Source organism: Anser anser, assembly GCF_964211835.1.
Source record: "Anser anser genome assembly, chromosome: 3".
Taxonomy (NCBI): Eukaryota; Metazoa; Chordata; class Aves; order Anseriformes; family Anatidae; genus Anser; species Anser anser.
Window position 1 is genome coordinate 85,734,393 of NC_139722.1, and position 13,549 is coordinate 85,747,941.

General features: G+C 46.7%; 1 protein-coding gene across 2 annotated transcripts in view; it reads right to left on the minus strand.

Annotated features, from left to right (window-relative positions):
* Window positions 1-12,757, minus strand: part of SRD5A2 (steroid 5 alpha-reductase 2) — a 28,532-nt gene extending 15,775 nt beyond the window's left edge. The window contains exon 1 of one of the 2 annotated variants that reach the window (XM_083830088.1): window positions 12,225-12,757. In XM_083830088.1, coding sequence (XP_083686214.1) covers window positions 12,225-12,620 — 396 coding nt within the window. In that variant the 5' untranslated portion in view covers window positions 12,621-12,757. The remainder of the gene's footprint in view (window positions 1-12,224) is intronic. The other variant, XM_083830089.1, reaches the window with a different exon arrangement.
* Between the last annotated feature and the right edge of the window lie 792 nt (window positions 12,758-13,549).

The window sequence follows — 13,549 nt, forward strand, 5'->3', positions numbered from 1 at the left end:
ATCTTGGTCAGACTGTATCCTACCAACATACACCAGCCTTTATATCTGTTCAGAAAGCCCTTGGAGAGTTGCAAGACACATGCTAGTAGTATTTAAAATATTCTTAACTGGCTTTTTCCTGTCCAGTAAGGACCTTTTTGTCCTCTTTTAAGCCTAAACTTCTGCTCTTTCTCCATTTTGCTCTTCCAGCATTCCTGACTTTGTCTTTTCTCGTCCTTCCTTCTTCAGATTCTTGCCTCCTTTACGGTTCCTCTTTTTTTTTTTTTTTTTTTTTTTTTCCTCTAGTCAAGATTTGTCTCTCTTGCTACCCAACAACTGCACTCTGCCTCTCTTTCTTGTAGTTCTTTCACCTTTGTCCCTCTCCCTTTGCAATTATGGCTGAATACCTTTAGCAACAGGATTGCTTCTCTCGGGCTCCCCAACAGGTCTTTGTTCCCTCTACAACAGATTTTCCAGATCCTGTAGCTGGAAATGACTCAGCCATGACACAGTATTAGTACAGTTTACATTGACTTGTCCATGAAAATGTGTCGTGCTTCCTAAATTATTTAATTCTGAATTCCATTCGGCTTTGCACTGCCTCCATAGGGTCAGTTTTTGATACACTATAAACTCTTGCATAATTTGGACATATAACAGCATTGATCTACACAGTTGCTATGGTAGAGAGCAGCAGAGACTGGCTGTTAGTTCCAGTAGCAATGTTGGGCACTTGTGGAGGTGAGGACCAGGTTCTCCTGGGTTTCTTCCCCCCTGCCTTAAGTGCCCATGCAATTGGCTTGTGTGAAGGAGGAACAGGCCAGGAACCTGGCGGAGGAGGCTTTCCAGTGCCAGTCTCTAGCTGGGGAGCACATCCACACTTGGGGACCTGTGAGCATGTGTTCAGAGGCAGCGTGCTCACTGCTCCCGCACAAGGCAAGCAGGCTCCCAGCTGCCTTGCTGGTCAGCCCGAGCAGCTGTGTCTGTGACAGGGGCTCACAGAGCAGGAGGGACATTTGGGGACTACAGGAGACTGAGAAACAGACCTAAGGTCATGAGTGCATGTGGTGACAGCCAGCAGCTACCTGGGAGTCTCACCCCAAGTCTGGAGACTTGACACATCTGTGTTGTTTATTCAGCTACATTAAGCAGTCTGAGATTGTGAGCTATGTGTTGCTGGGGAAAAAAAAAAAAAAAAAAAGACCTGTGAGAAAACCGAGGTCATAAATTAAAGCAGTTTAAGGCCCTACCTCTGTTGAGAGTGCTTCTGCCTTTCACCATGCAGCAGGCTAATGGTAGAAGGATTTCTGACTGTTTCACCACAGCCCACAGGGTTCAGAAGTACAGCACTGGGTCATCTTCTTCCTTGTTTCTTAATATGCGATGACATGCTCTAAGAAACTGAAAGACTCAGCAATAAACTTCTGCAGCAGTTTGGGCTTGTCTCACGTTTGGAAAGTCTTCTTCATAACCGTAACGACCAGAAACACTACATACATTTTTTTCCAAGTTTGGAGCCTAATTCTTTCATAAGAAAATTTCAGGCCTTTTAACAGACTTGTTCCCTGCACACATTCAAAAACACATAACACATTTAACTGAACAATTACAAGATTTCAAATTATTTTTCATCTCTGACAGCTTTGCACAGTCAGCTTAGTTAAAACAAATGTCTTGCATTAGTCTGATTAAAAACATGGTGCGTCATTAAATTCCATGTGTCAGACCAAGCTCTGTCCTCAGCTGAGTCTATATTTCCAACTAATTCAAAAGCAATAAGGATGAGCTTAATTTTTGCAGGAGGACAGAAATTCAAAGGCCAAAATATATCATTATGATGACAAAGCAGAAAAACTGCTTATTGCAACACTTAAACTCTTGGAGCCCATGCTGCATTTGAAGGGCTGTTGATTAGTATAATCATTTTAACCAGTAGACTATAGAAACTAAAAATGGAAACCACAAACAAAAAATATGGAACTCCAACTTGCATGTCTAAAAATTAGAGGAAGTCAGGTCCATGCTAAAATGTCTTGGAGACTCACATTTGCATAGACATGTGTCCTAGGTCTTGAGGAGTACTGAGTATGTTCAATTTGATTAGTTTTCAAGACCTCCCACACCTCCGCTCCTGTAATTGGTAGCATCCTGCCATTATAAGTCAGAATCTCAGACATAGCCTTCTATCAGCAGTTTAATCTGACCAATGTCTACAGCCGATACCTAAGAAGTTGTTCTACTTCTAAAACAGTAAAAAACGTTAAAGTTGGAAATTCTCATTTCTAAATCCTTAGGTTCACATTTTGAAGAACATTGGTTGAATGTCTTTCATTTGGAAAGGTAGTAATCCAAATTACTTCTGAACCTGTATGACCTCATGGCATCCATGGCAGTACAGACACAAAGAGGAACAGAATCTGAAATGTCCAGATGAGGTCCTGAGTTTGTGTTCACACTAAAATGGTCAGAAGTCTTAATACAATCTTTTTTTTTTTTTTTTTTGGTAATGAAAAGAGCTATCATGGGCTGACACTGAGTCACAGCCAGCTTTGCTCCCTTCCAAACTACATACTACATCAAAAGATTTCCTAACTCATAAAATTGCTAAGTGAAACATTCAATTCATAGAAAATGTCACTATTAGTGTCTTTTGTTCCCCAGATTTATCCCAATACTGTCCTCTTGCAATTTCTCCCTTCCATTTCTTCTCAGTCCTTGCTGTTTCTAACATTTCTCCTACTAGCCCTTTCCTGTTCTGCTCTTTCACCTGACCTTTTTATCTCTTGCCATCTATCCCTAACCATAAGGCTCACAGTATTTTTCATTTATCTGCATTCAAGACAAGTTGTATTTTCTTATTCCTCGCTGACAGGAGTCCAGACAGGGGACCCTTTCCCCCCTGTTGAGTACCCTACCGGCCTGAAATGCATGAGAAGTGCTGCTCTGCTCTTGCAGTGCTGGCCTGGACAATACTTGGCTGGATTGCAGGCTCACACACTTTGGTCCTGCTTATAGCCTCAGATGAACCAGAACTGCTCAGCACAAGTAGACTCTAAAGATGTTAGTTGACAAACTTTATGTCCCTGAACAAATACAAATGCATTTCCCAGAAACAACTCCGCCAAGTTTAAATTGCTTTTGCTGGAAACAGCCAGAGATACATCTCTACACTTTAGTAACCTTAACCCAGGCCAAGTTTGAAAACATGAATGCTTTGATGATTCTTTTTTTTTTTTTTTTTTTTTAAGGTTATAAGGAGAAGAAAACACACACAAAGAACTCAATAGCATAATGTAAACACAACTTTTGTTTCTCCCCTTCATTGTTCTCAGGAGCAGCAAAAGTTTTATAGATGCACATGCATTTTCCTGCCCCAGGTGTGTGACAGGAGTCACTGAAAGGTCTGCTTAGGACAACACTCTCCAGAGGTATTCTGCATCACTTAGTAGGGCACTTAAAATCACAGAATCGTTCAGGCTGAGGAAGACCTCCAAGATCATCAAGACCAGCCCCCACCCAACACTACCAAGTTCCGTCGCCAAACCACGTCCCTAAGCACCACATCCACTCGTCTCTTGAACACCTCCAGGGATGGCCACTCCACCACCTCCCTGGGCAGCTTCTTCTGATGCTTGACCACCTTTTTGGTGAAGAAATTCTTCCTGATATCCAACCTAAACCTCCCCTGGCACAACTTGAGACCCTTTCCTTGTGTCTCATCACTTGTCACTTGAGATAAAAGGGACCAACCCCCTTCTCGCTGCAAGCTCCTTTCAGGCAGCTGTAGAGCACAACAAGGCCCCCCCTCAGCCTCCTCCTCTCCAGCCTGAACAGCCCTGGTTCCCTCTGCTGCCCTTCACAAGCCAGTCCCTTCACCAGCGTGGTCATTCTGCTCTGCCCATGCTCCAGCACCTCAATGTCCATCTGGTAGTGAGGGGCCCGACACTGGACACAGCACTCGAGGTGCGGCCTCACCAGTGCTGAGTACAGAGGGACAGTCACTGCCCTAGTCCTGCTGGCCACACTGCTTTAATGTGCATCTCTACCAGGAGAACACACCTATGTGATTAGACTGCTTTGAATAGCCCAGCCAGCTTACTCAGATGGTGGCATGAAGGCCTAGTTTAAAGGGATTTGGCTTTTTAGCAAGACAATCCAAGCCATCTTCACCAGTATGTCAAAGTGACACAAGTCCTCGCTCGGCCCTGGGATCTGTTCCAGTGTAGTCCTGCCAGGGAAGTGATCTGCTCCTTAACGTCACAGATAGGCAAAACCACTCACTTCCTCTGGTAGACAACACATCTCCTTGCAGACAACCTTTATACAGGGACATTTTCCAAAGACTTTTCCAGGTGGCAGCCTCCTAGCACGAGAAGTGTTGGATTAGGTTGGTGAAATTTAGCACAGTTGTAAGCAAAATGGTATTATATATGACAAATGTCGACTGTGAGTGACTACTGATCAATTCACCTGCCACATTTAAATCAACATCTAGAAGAAGAGAACGGCACTTCAAGGTGTGTAACGTAAGAATGGTTTAATAGTTTAGTTTAGTTGGATTAATAGTTTAGTTGGATTAATAGTTTGAAAATAGTTCTTTAGTATAATTCTACTTGACCAAGATGACTTAAATTTTGAAGGAGATAGCATGAATATCACCACAGGCAGTCCAACAGATGCAGTGTCTGGAATGTGTACATGTTTATAATCGGAATAGTACAAGATTGTTTCACAGGTTTTTATTCTTACCTGAGATCCCCAGAACTAGGAAATGACCTAAGTGTATAAAGTTTTCAATACACAAAGGGGCTTGTGAAAATTTCTGCCGCGTGTATGGAATGAACCTTAGCTCTTCTCCCATGCTTTTTATTTTATACTTAAAAGAGCAGCCCTAATAAAGGAATACTGTAGACTTCCCATGATCAAAATAAGTAATTTCCTTGTTTGGTAGAAGGAATATTATTTTAAAGTAAAAACATTTACTAGGACTCCTGCATATAATGTGGTCTTTTTTCTCTTAGTTTGCTCCTTTACAATTCTGCTTTTCAAATATCATCAGCAGGAATCTGGTAATTCAGACACAAATCTTTACATTCTCAGCAGTCTAACTGAAGCTCAGCGGAGTTCAGTGCTCAGCATGTATCTTTCCACAAGGCTTTAAACTCCCAGGGTACAAAGCATTGTAACTTCCTCACTGAGGTGAGGAAGCCCACCTGAGTGAGATCAGAGGGACCTACTTGTGCCTTGGTGACTGCCTCAGGGCTGGGACTTCAGGTCTCTGCCATTTGAACAGCTCTCTCCAGAGTGGCTGGGACTGAGCACCCACCGAGCCTTTATTTATCAGTGACAGGCAAATGGGAGTGACTGACTGAGGTGCTTCAGAGGAAGCACAAACACTGCTTTAGCTATGGCCCTGCTCCAGGTAGCAGAGATGGAACAAGGAGAAAAAACTTCTGTGATCTGCTCTGCATGTACCACACCTTCCTTTCCTTCCAGAGGACAGAATAGACACTTGGTATATGAAGCCAGTTGACTGACTGCAAGACAACAGGTATAGTCTGGAGTCTGGAGTGCTAAATTGTAATGATGGGCAGCACACACACAAACATACACAAAAAAAAAAAAAAAAAAAAAAACCTTCTTGAACAACCAAATTTGGGAATTACTGCCTTAGGTGGCACAGCAGGAGGAGTGGGCATGATGGGGAATGGAGAACAAGAGAACGGCACACAGTAATGCCTATCTGGGAAGAAAACCTCAGTTATAAACTAAAAAAAAAGGAAGGTTTTGTAAAGCTGCCTGGTAATACAAAATATCACAGATTAATTGGCATCATGTAGAAATATACTGATAACAGGCACTCTGTCTTGAAAAGATGTGAAGAAAGATAAGAGTGTAAGTCACTTAAGGGATCTGGGGGTTTTGGTTGACAGCAAGCTGAACGTGAGTCAGCAGTGTGCCTTGGGGGCCAGGAGGTCCAACTGTACCCTGGGGTGCATCAGGCATGGCATTGCAAGCTGGTTGAGGGAAGGGATTGTCCTTCTCTGCTCTGTGCTGGTACAGCCTCACCTCAAGTGCTGGGTGCGGTTTTGGGCACCACAATATAGGAAGGACATAAAATTATTAGAGAATGTCCAAAGGAGGGCTACAAAGATGGTGAAGGGTCCACAGGGCAATAGGTATGGGGAGCAGCTGAGGCCCCTTGGTTTGCTCAGCCCAGAGCAGAGCAGGCCGAGGGGAGGCCTCATGGCGGCCTGCAGCTCCCTCACGAGGGGAGCGGAGGGGCAGGCGCTGAGCTTTGCTCTCTGGGGACAGCGACAGGACCCGAGGGAACGGCATGGAGCTGGGACAGGGGAGGGTCAGGCTGGGGGTTAGGGAAAGGTTCTGCACCCAGAGGGGGGTCGTGCACTGGGACAGGCTCCCCAGGGACATGGTCACAGCACTGAACCTGCTGGAGTTCAAGAAGTGTTTGGACAACACTCTCAGACACAGGGTCTGATTTTTGGGTGGTCCTTTGGGGACCCAGGAGTTGGACTCGATGATCCATGTGGGTCCTTTCCAACTCAAGATATTCTATGATTCTACAATACCTCTGAAGAAATTTTTCCAGTCCAAGGGACAGAAGGAAAAATTATGTGGGTACACTTTAGGCTGGGCAACAACTGCAGGTGTCTGTAATGTTAGGCCATTTTCCAATGGAAAAGGAACATACAGATGAGACTATTTGTACTAACAGTGAGGAAGGCAATCAGCTAGTATTCAATTATAAGGGAATAATTATGAGGGTATTTAATAACACTAGAGGAGACTGCAAGGAAGCAAACTCAATACCAGCACTGGATATGTGAACATTTTACACTTCCGTGGCAAAGCATGCTGAGATGTTTTGGTTGACTATTTACACACTACTTTGAGGAACCTGGGTAGAAACAGCAATGAATATAATATTTTCACTGATGAGATGAAACTGGATATGGTTGGCATTACTGAAACTCACTGGGATGAATTGCAAAAAGTTAAAATCATTGACTGAGCAGCAAACAATGCATGAAGGAGGCAGAGTGAATGGCCAGCCTCCTCTAAGGATATCACTACCAGATCTAGAGTTAAGTCCAAACAGAAGAGGGAATATAAATGTGTTACTGGGTGGCTGGTAAAAGCCAAAAGGTATGTGGTTAGGGTCTAATGCAAAGAATTGAGGTGAAGCAAAACAGCGAATTGTATTTGTTACTTGTCAAATACCTGCATGTTGTGTGCTGGGAGATGAATGGTAGAGGTTTCAAGAGGCCACTATTGAAATAGCTTTAGTTCTTGACAATTAATGATGATGACTTTCTAAGAACAAAAGATAAAATAGGTATTTCTTTGGGGAAAAATAATTTCTGGATTGAAGCTGGTGGCTATTATATGGTCTGATTATATCTACTATTAGCCAGGAGACTCCTACTTAGAAACATACAGTTTAAACTTAATCTAATCTCTGCTTATCTACTTGGTGTTAAAAAAAAAAACAAAAAAAAAAAACATAATAAAACCCCATTATGAACCAGTACAAAATACCACTAAAACTTATGAGCCAATTTTCTCACTGTTCATGAGTAGGCATACCTACAAGACAAAACGAAAAGTGTGTCCAGGTGAATGCTGCACATGCCTGACCAACCGGGCAGTACAGGCAGGCTTAAGAAGACTGGATGAGCCTGTTCTGCAGAGCATGGGGAGAGGGAGCAGCTTTTTCTTTCTAACCCCAATTTGGTTTTGGAGGGAGGAGTACTGGCCAAGAGATGCATAAAAGACTTGCGCAGGGTTCAAATGCTCCTGGTTTCCCATTCTTTAGCCATGAAAGTTGGCTTTCCCTGATTTTTTTAGAATTATCTCTACTTGTAGAAAACTAAGTACAGGCACACCAAATGGGTCACCTGTAACCAAAGGGGGCTGAGGATTCAGTTGTCTCTGAAAGACCAGCCTGCCTAATGCCTGTCAGACCGCTAGAGCACACTTCAAAATGAAAACAGTAAATTTATTATTTTATTTTTTTTATACTAACAGAGTAAAAGGTTATGTTTGTAGCTCAGTAAGACAAGATTTTCTCCCTGACTGTTGAAGTTGGCATCTCCTCTGCTCCCCCACCACTCTGTCTTTCTCTTTTCTTGCCTGGTCTGAGTTCTAAGAGAAATGCAGCCTTAAGGTTTCTATGGAATTTGATTGTGATAGCTCCCTCTCATCCTCTTATATTCTGTTTCCCTTTGGTTCTTGAATGGGATGCAAAATGGAAATGCAGTGAACAGGCTCCCCCCACCCCCCCCTCCACCTGAGGACTTCAGCTGGCATCCTCACTGCATTCCTGAACCAACGCAGCCCCTCTCACAGGAAAGGCTGTATTACAAACTACATCTCAAACCACAATCCTTTATAAGTAATTTATGACAAGAACTATTCCTGTACATACATCTCATGCCACTCATCATTTTCTGCTCACAGACAGCTTTTCCTAGAGACTGCAGATACAGATGGCAGACTTGGCATTCAGTGCTTCTCTCACTTTTCCTTCTCTTCTCTGCCTTCCCAGCCCATCAGTTTCGGAGGCCCTGCTATCACAGACCCTTCCATATGAAAGTGAAGAAGCTGTGAGCTTACCTAAAACAGATGTGATAAGTCCAAAATTTTATGGGATGTTTTCTTTAGCACCGTACGGCCTCTGGATTTGATTAAATTCACACCGTGCTGCGGTAATACAGCGCACGCGGAGAGACGAAGAGTTGGCCAGCTACAGACAGCAGACAAAGGTGGGGGGGAACATTTGGGATTCCCCCGTTTGCTCCCCCCACCCCCAAAACAGCGGGCACAGAGTGCCTTTTAGCTCTCCCCGGCGGCCACAGGGAACGCACCACCTTGTGCCTGCCACGAAGAGAGAGGCTGCTGCCTAGCGGTGGCCGAGAAGGCTGGAGAGCGCCCTGCTTCCCCGCGGCGGCTGCCGGGCGAGGAGGGAAGGCGGGGGAGGCCTCCTGGCACCCTCCTCCGGCAGCGGGGCTCGCTGTGGGACCGCGGACAGGCTCCTCGGACCCCGCCTCGTCCCCTGCCGGCGGCGGGCTGGGTGCGGGAGCACCTCCGCCAGGCGGGCAGGGCGCTGCGGCGAAGCGCGCCCCAAGGAGCCGGCGGCATTAACCCCGGGACTTTCTAGGAAAGGGTTATGGGGTCCCTGCCACGCTCCACCCTGTTCCTCAACGGCCTGGCAGCAGACGCGAAAGCACCGCCGAAAAAGCTGGCAGATGGCACAGATTCTAGGCGAGTGGTGAGCATCAGTGCGGGTCGGCCGGCTGCACCGAGCACTGAGCCCATTCAGAAAATTACTTGCAAAGCGAAGAGCGCACACACTAACCGTCCCCAACGGGGACCGCAACCTTAGCAAGCACCAGCTCCGGGGTGCTCAAAGGAGCCTGGAAACACAGGGCTTCCCAGTGCCACTCCAAAGCAGAAGGCGTCCTCTGATCTGTAAGCATGGCAATGGGAAGGTGCTGGTGTCTCTAGATACGGTACTACAACTTGGATATTACGTGCTACAGCCAACACTGAGGTCTTCGTTTTAAAATGGATGTAGGAAAAGAGGAGAGGAAAAAAAAGTTTCCAGGGAGGGAAAAACTGCCTTGCGTTGATGGCCTTCAGCCGTGGTTCAGTGCAGTGATAAATCTGGTTTAGGTATGATACCTCAGATCAAATCAAAAATGTTGCAGCTATGTGACACCACATGCAAAAGCAGGACAAAATCATTATGCTCATTTAAACCTGTTCCTAAATTTATGAAAAGGTAACTTTATCCTGACAAACTTCATGCTGGATGAGGTACCATGTGTCTGCACCGCTCTGTGTCAGATCAGGTAATGTCCATTCCCCTGTAGCTGGCAGAAAGCCACCATAAAAACATAAATCTTTCATAAGCACCGTATCATGTGCATTAGCCAATTCATCAGAAATACGATCATGTGCTCTTGTACTATCTGGATCACACCAGTGCAGACAGAGGATCTGACAGCTCTGTAACAAGCAGGTTGAAAGATGATCTGATTACTGTATAAGTGATACCATGGTCAGAAAATACTAAAGGATACTACAGAGTGCTTTAAATTAGCACAGAGCAAGAAGCAACAAGCAACACTGGGAAGAAATCAAGAGTAGTCCTATTCAAGCACAACATTTTAAACACGTTAAGTGATAGTGGAAGAATTCACAAGACTAAACTACCAAAGAAAACAGCAGATTCTCCATAGAAAATGATGGATTCTCCATCTTCCGGGGTCTTCGGATCAAAACTTGAAGATATTCTGAACCAGGTGCTTCAGTCAAAAACAACCTACTGGGGCAGCACGGTTGGTCATAGCATAGAGGAAGGCAGAACAGCTATTATAGTGGTCTTTAAAAATCTGTTTCTCTGATAATCCACATTGTCCTTCTAGGCATACCTCTGTTTAAAACTTCTCTTCCACATGCATGTTTGGTGTAAGAGATCTGACAAAATTAGGAAAAATAAAAGCTTTCCTGTGGAGACAAAGTTGTCACTAAAATATGCAACAATATATGAAGAAACTTCTCTTTACAAAGAGGATATTTTCATACAAACATAAAGTAATGCTTAAATACAGATATCAGATGATCACTAGCAAAAGTAGGAAGAGATTAGTTAGTAAGATAATTTTATAACTAAAACCAGAACATCTTTATTCACTTCAAAATTTTAAAGTCAGAAAAACTGCAGTAGGCTACATCCACTAAGTAAATGTAATTTTATTAATGATCAATTTTATATTTAACTTATTATATTTGCAGTCGAGTTTAAACATTAAATTATTTAAAACTGTTGTTAGTTCAATTCTAGTGAAGATAATTTTAAAAAATTTAGATAAACTCTGGATATTATATCAAAGTGCTGAACCTCTTCTCAAATACCATAAACCAGTGAAACATCTGTAACCAGAAAAACTCTTCGTTTTCTCTTTTTGTTGCTCTTCTATGTAACAACAGAGCGCTAGCATGTAATGCAATATTTTGAATATTAATTGGTTTAAAAGAATCTCTGAGTGGCTTGCATGAGAAGAGGCTGCACGCTGTAAGAATGATACTGGAGTACCGTGCAATGCTAGAAACAAAATAGGTAGTTATGCAGACTTGGCTAAATGAGAGCTTTTATTTTTACAAGGGAAAAAGTACAATCTGGCCACAGATGAGAAGAATCTCCAAACTGTTTGAGGAAAAAGAAGTATGAAAACACAGGGCTTCTGCCTAAGTCTAGCAGAAATGTTGGGAAAGAAGGCACTGGCTCAGATACATGCACACCGGTAGGGTAATGTCTCGTTCAGTTGTCTTGTGGTGCTCATTGATTTCCTTTTCCGAAGCGATCAGAAATCCATGAGAAGAGCAGAATGCATTAAATTAAATTTAGTATGACTACACACAATTAATACATCTAGCTTTCTGGGAGCCTAACGTGTCACCGGTAGCGTCCTCCGGCTGATTTAGTATAGCTAAGACCACCTTAGTGATAATGAATACATCTGCAAAATAAGTGTTTTAGCCCTTAAAACCAGTTTCCGTTTTATTTTCAACATCCTAGGGTCTGCATCCTGAAACTGTCTGTTGAGAGACTGCTGCTGGATTTTCAACATACTGATTGTGGCTGAGTTGCAAATAATCAATTTCGCTCAATTGTCACATGCATGTTTTATATATCTGGGAAAGAAAACAAAAGAAACAGAAATAGAATTTGGGATAAAAGAAGCAGAAAGCTGTTGCTTCAGAAGTTACATCTCTCTTTACCAGAGAATGACATAATGTTTTCGCCTGCCCCCTCCATTTGCGAAAAGTCAGCTCTTTCATGAGCAGAAAATCAGCATCCAAACTCCTCATGAGAGCCCGCAGGAAATGGAAGGGCAGCAGCAGGCAAAACACGCTCGGCTCGGCATCCAAGGAGACGAACTCCTGCGATGCCCTCCGGCACCACGTCCCACCGACTGCAGAGCCGGGTGGCGGCTGCAGGGCTGCGCCACTTCAGCCGCCTCGAGAAGCGCTCGCCCGCAGAGGATGCGAGCTCTGCCCTCGCTGTGAGCTCCTGCCGAGAAAACACCGAATGCATCGCGGCGAGCGCGGCGGGGCTGCGACGGGCGGGCCCCCGCAGCTCTGCCCCGGCGCGGCGCGGCAGCGAGCCCTTCCTTCCACCTGCTCCTGCCCCCGGCCGCCCCGCTCCCCGGGGGTACCTGTAGAAGTAGTGCCAGCAGAAGAGGCAGCAGAGGAGGCGGCAGCCGAGCGGCTCGAGGCGGGGCGGGCTGCGCAGCGCCAGCAGCAGCGCGGGCACCAGGAAGGAGGGCAGCTCCTGCACGAACCAGGCGCAGCGGGCCGGCAGCCGGCCCCGCGGCCGGCACAGCCGCTCCTCGTGCTTCCCGTAGCGGGACGGCACCCGCAGGTACAGCGAGAGCTGCAGCAGCGCCAGGGCGCCCAGCAGCGAGCTGAGCGCCGGCACCAGCCCGGGCAGGCAGTGCATGCTCGGGGAGGGGGGCGCGGGGCACCGCTGCGAACGGCCGCCGGCCGCCGCCAGCCCCGGCCTTATTAGAGCGGCGGCGGCCGTCACCCCGCCCCGCCGCGCTGCCTCCCATCGCCCGGGCTCGTCAGAGGGCGCAGCCCCTCGCTCGCCGGCGCCCCAGCCCGCCCCGAGGGGAGCTGCGCCCCGCGGGGGGCTCCGCCGCCCCCTCGGCCCGGCCCCGCTCAGCCCGGCCCCGCTCAGCCCGGCCCCGCTCAGCCCGCCGCCGGGCACGGCCCGCGGGCGACGGCCGCCAGGGCGGCGGTTGGGCGGCGGTTGGCGCGGGGCCGCCCGCGGCCGCGCTGAGGCGACGAGAAGGGGCGGGCGCCCCGTGAGGGGCTGCGGGTGGAAGCGGGGCGGTGAGGGAGGGTGTCCCGGCACGGCCCGGGGAACGCGGGCTCACGCCCGGCGGGACCAGAGCGCGCCGGGGCTCCTGAGGTGGCCCAGGCTCGCGCGGCGGTGGTCCCAGCGTGTCCCAAGGCTTGCTCTGGGGCGTGCTCTGAAACCCGCCGGTCCCAACAGCAGTTTTGCCAGCAGCCTAACTTAAACCACAGCTCGGGAATTAGGCTTTTTTGTTTGTTTCACTGTTTTAGTCAGGATTTTCAAGGCATTGAGCTACCGCAGGAGGGCTAGCAGAACATTAAACTGTGTTACAGGCCATTGCGGCGTATCAGCTCAAGGCTGTGAATTCTATTACAGAATCACAGAATCGTCTAGGTTGGAAGAGACCTCCAAGATCACCCAGTCCAAGCTCTGACCTAACACTAACAAGTCCTCCACTAAACCATATCGCCAAGCTCTACATCTAAACGTGTTTTAAAGACCTCCAGGGATGGTGACTCAACCACCTCCCTGGGCAGCCTATTCCAATGCCTCACAACCCTTTCAGTAAAGAAGTTCTTCCTAACATCCAACCTAAACCTCCCCTGGTGCAACTTTAGCCCATTCCCTCTCATCCTGTCACCAGGCACGTGGGAGAATAGACCAACCCCCACCCATCCTAGT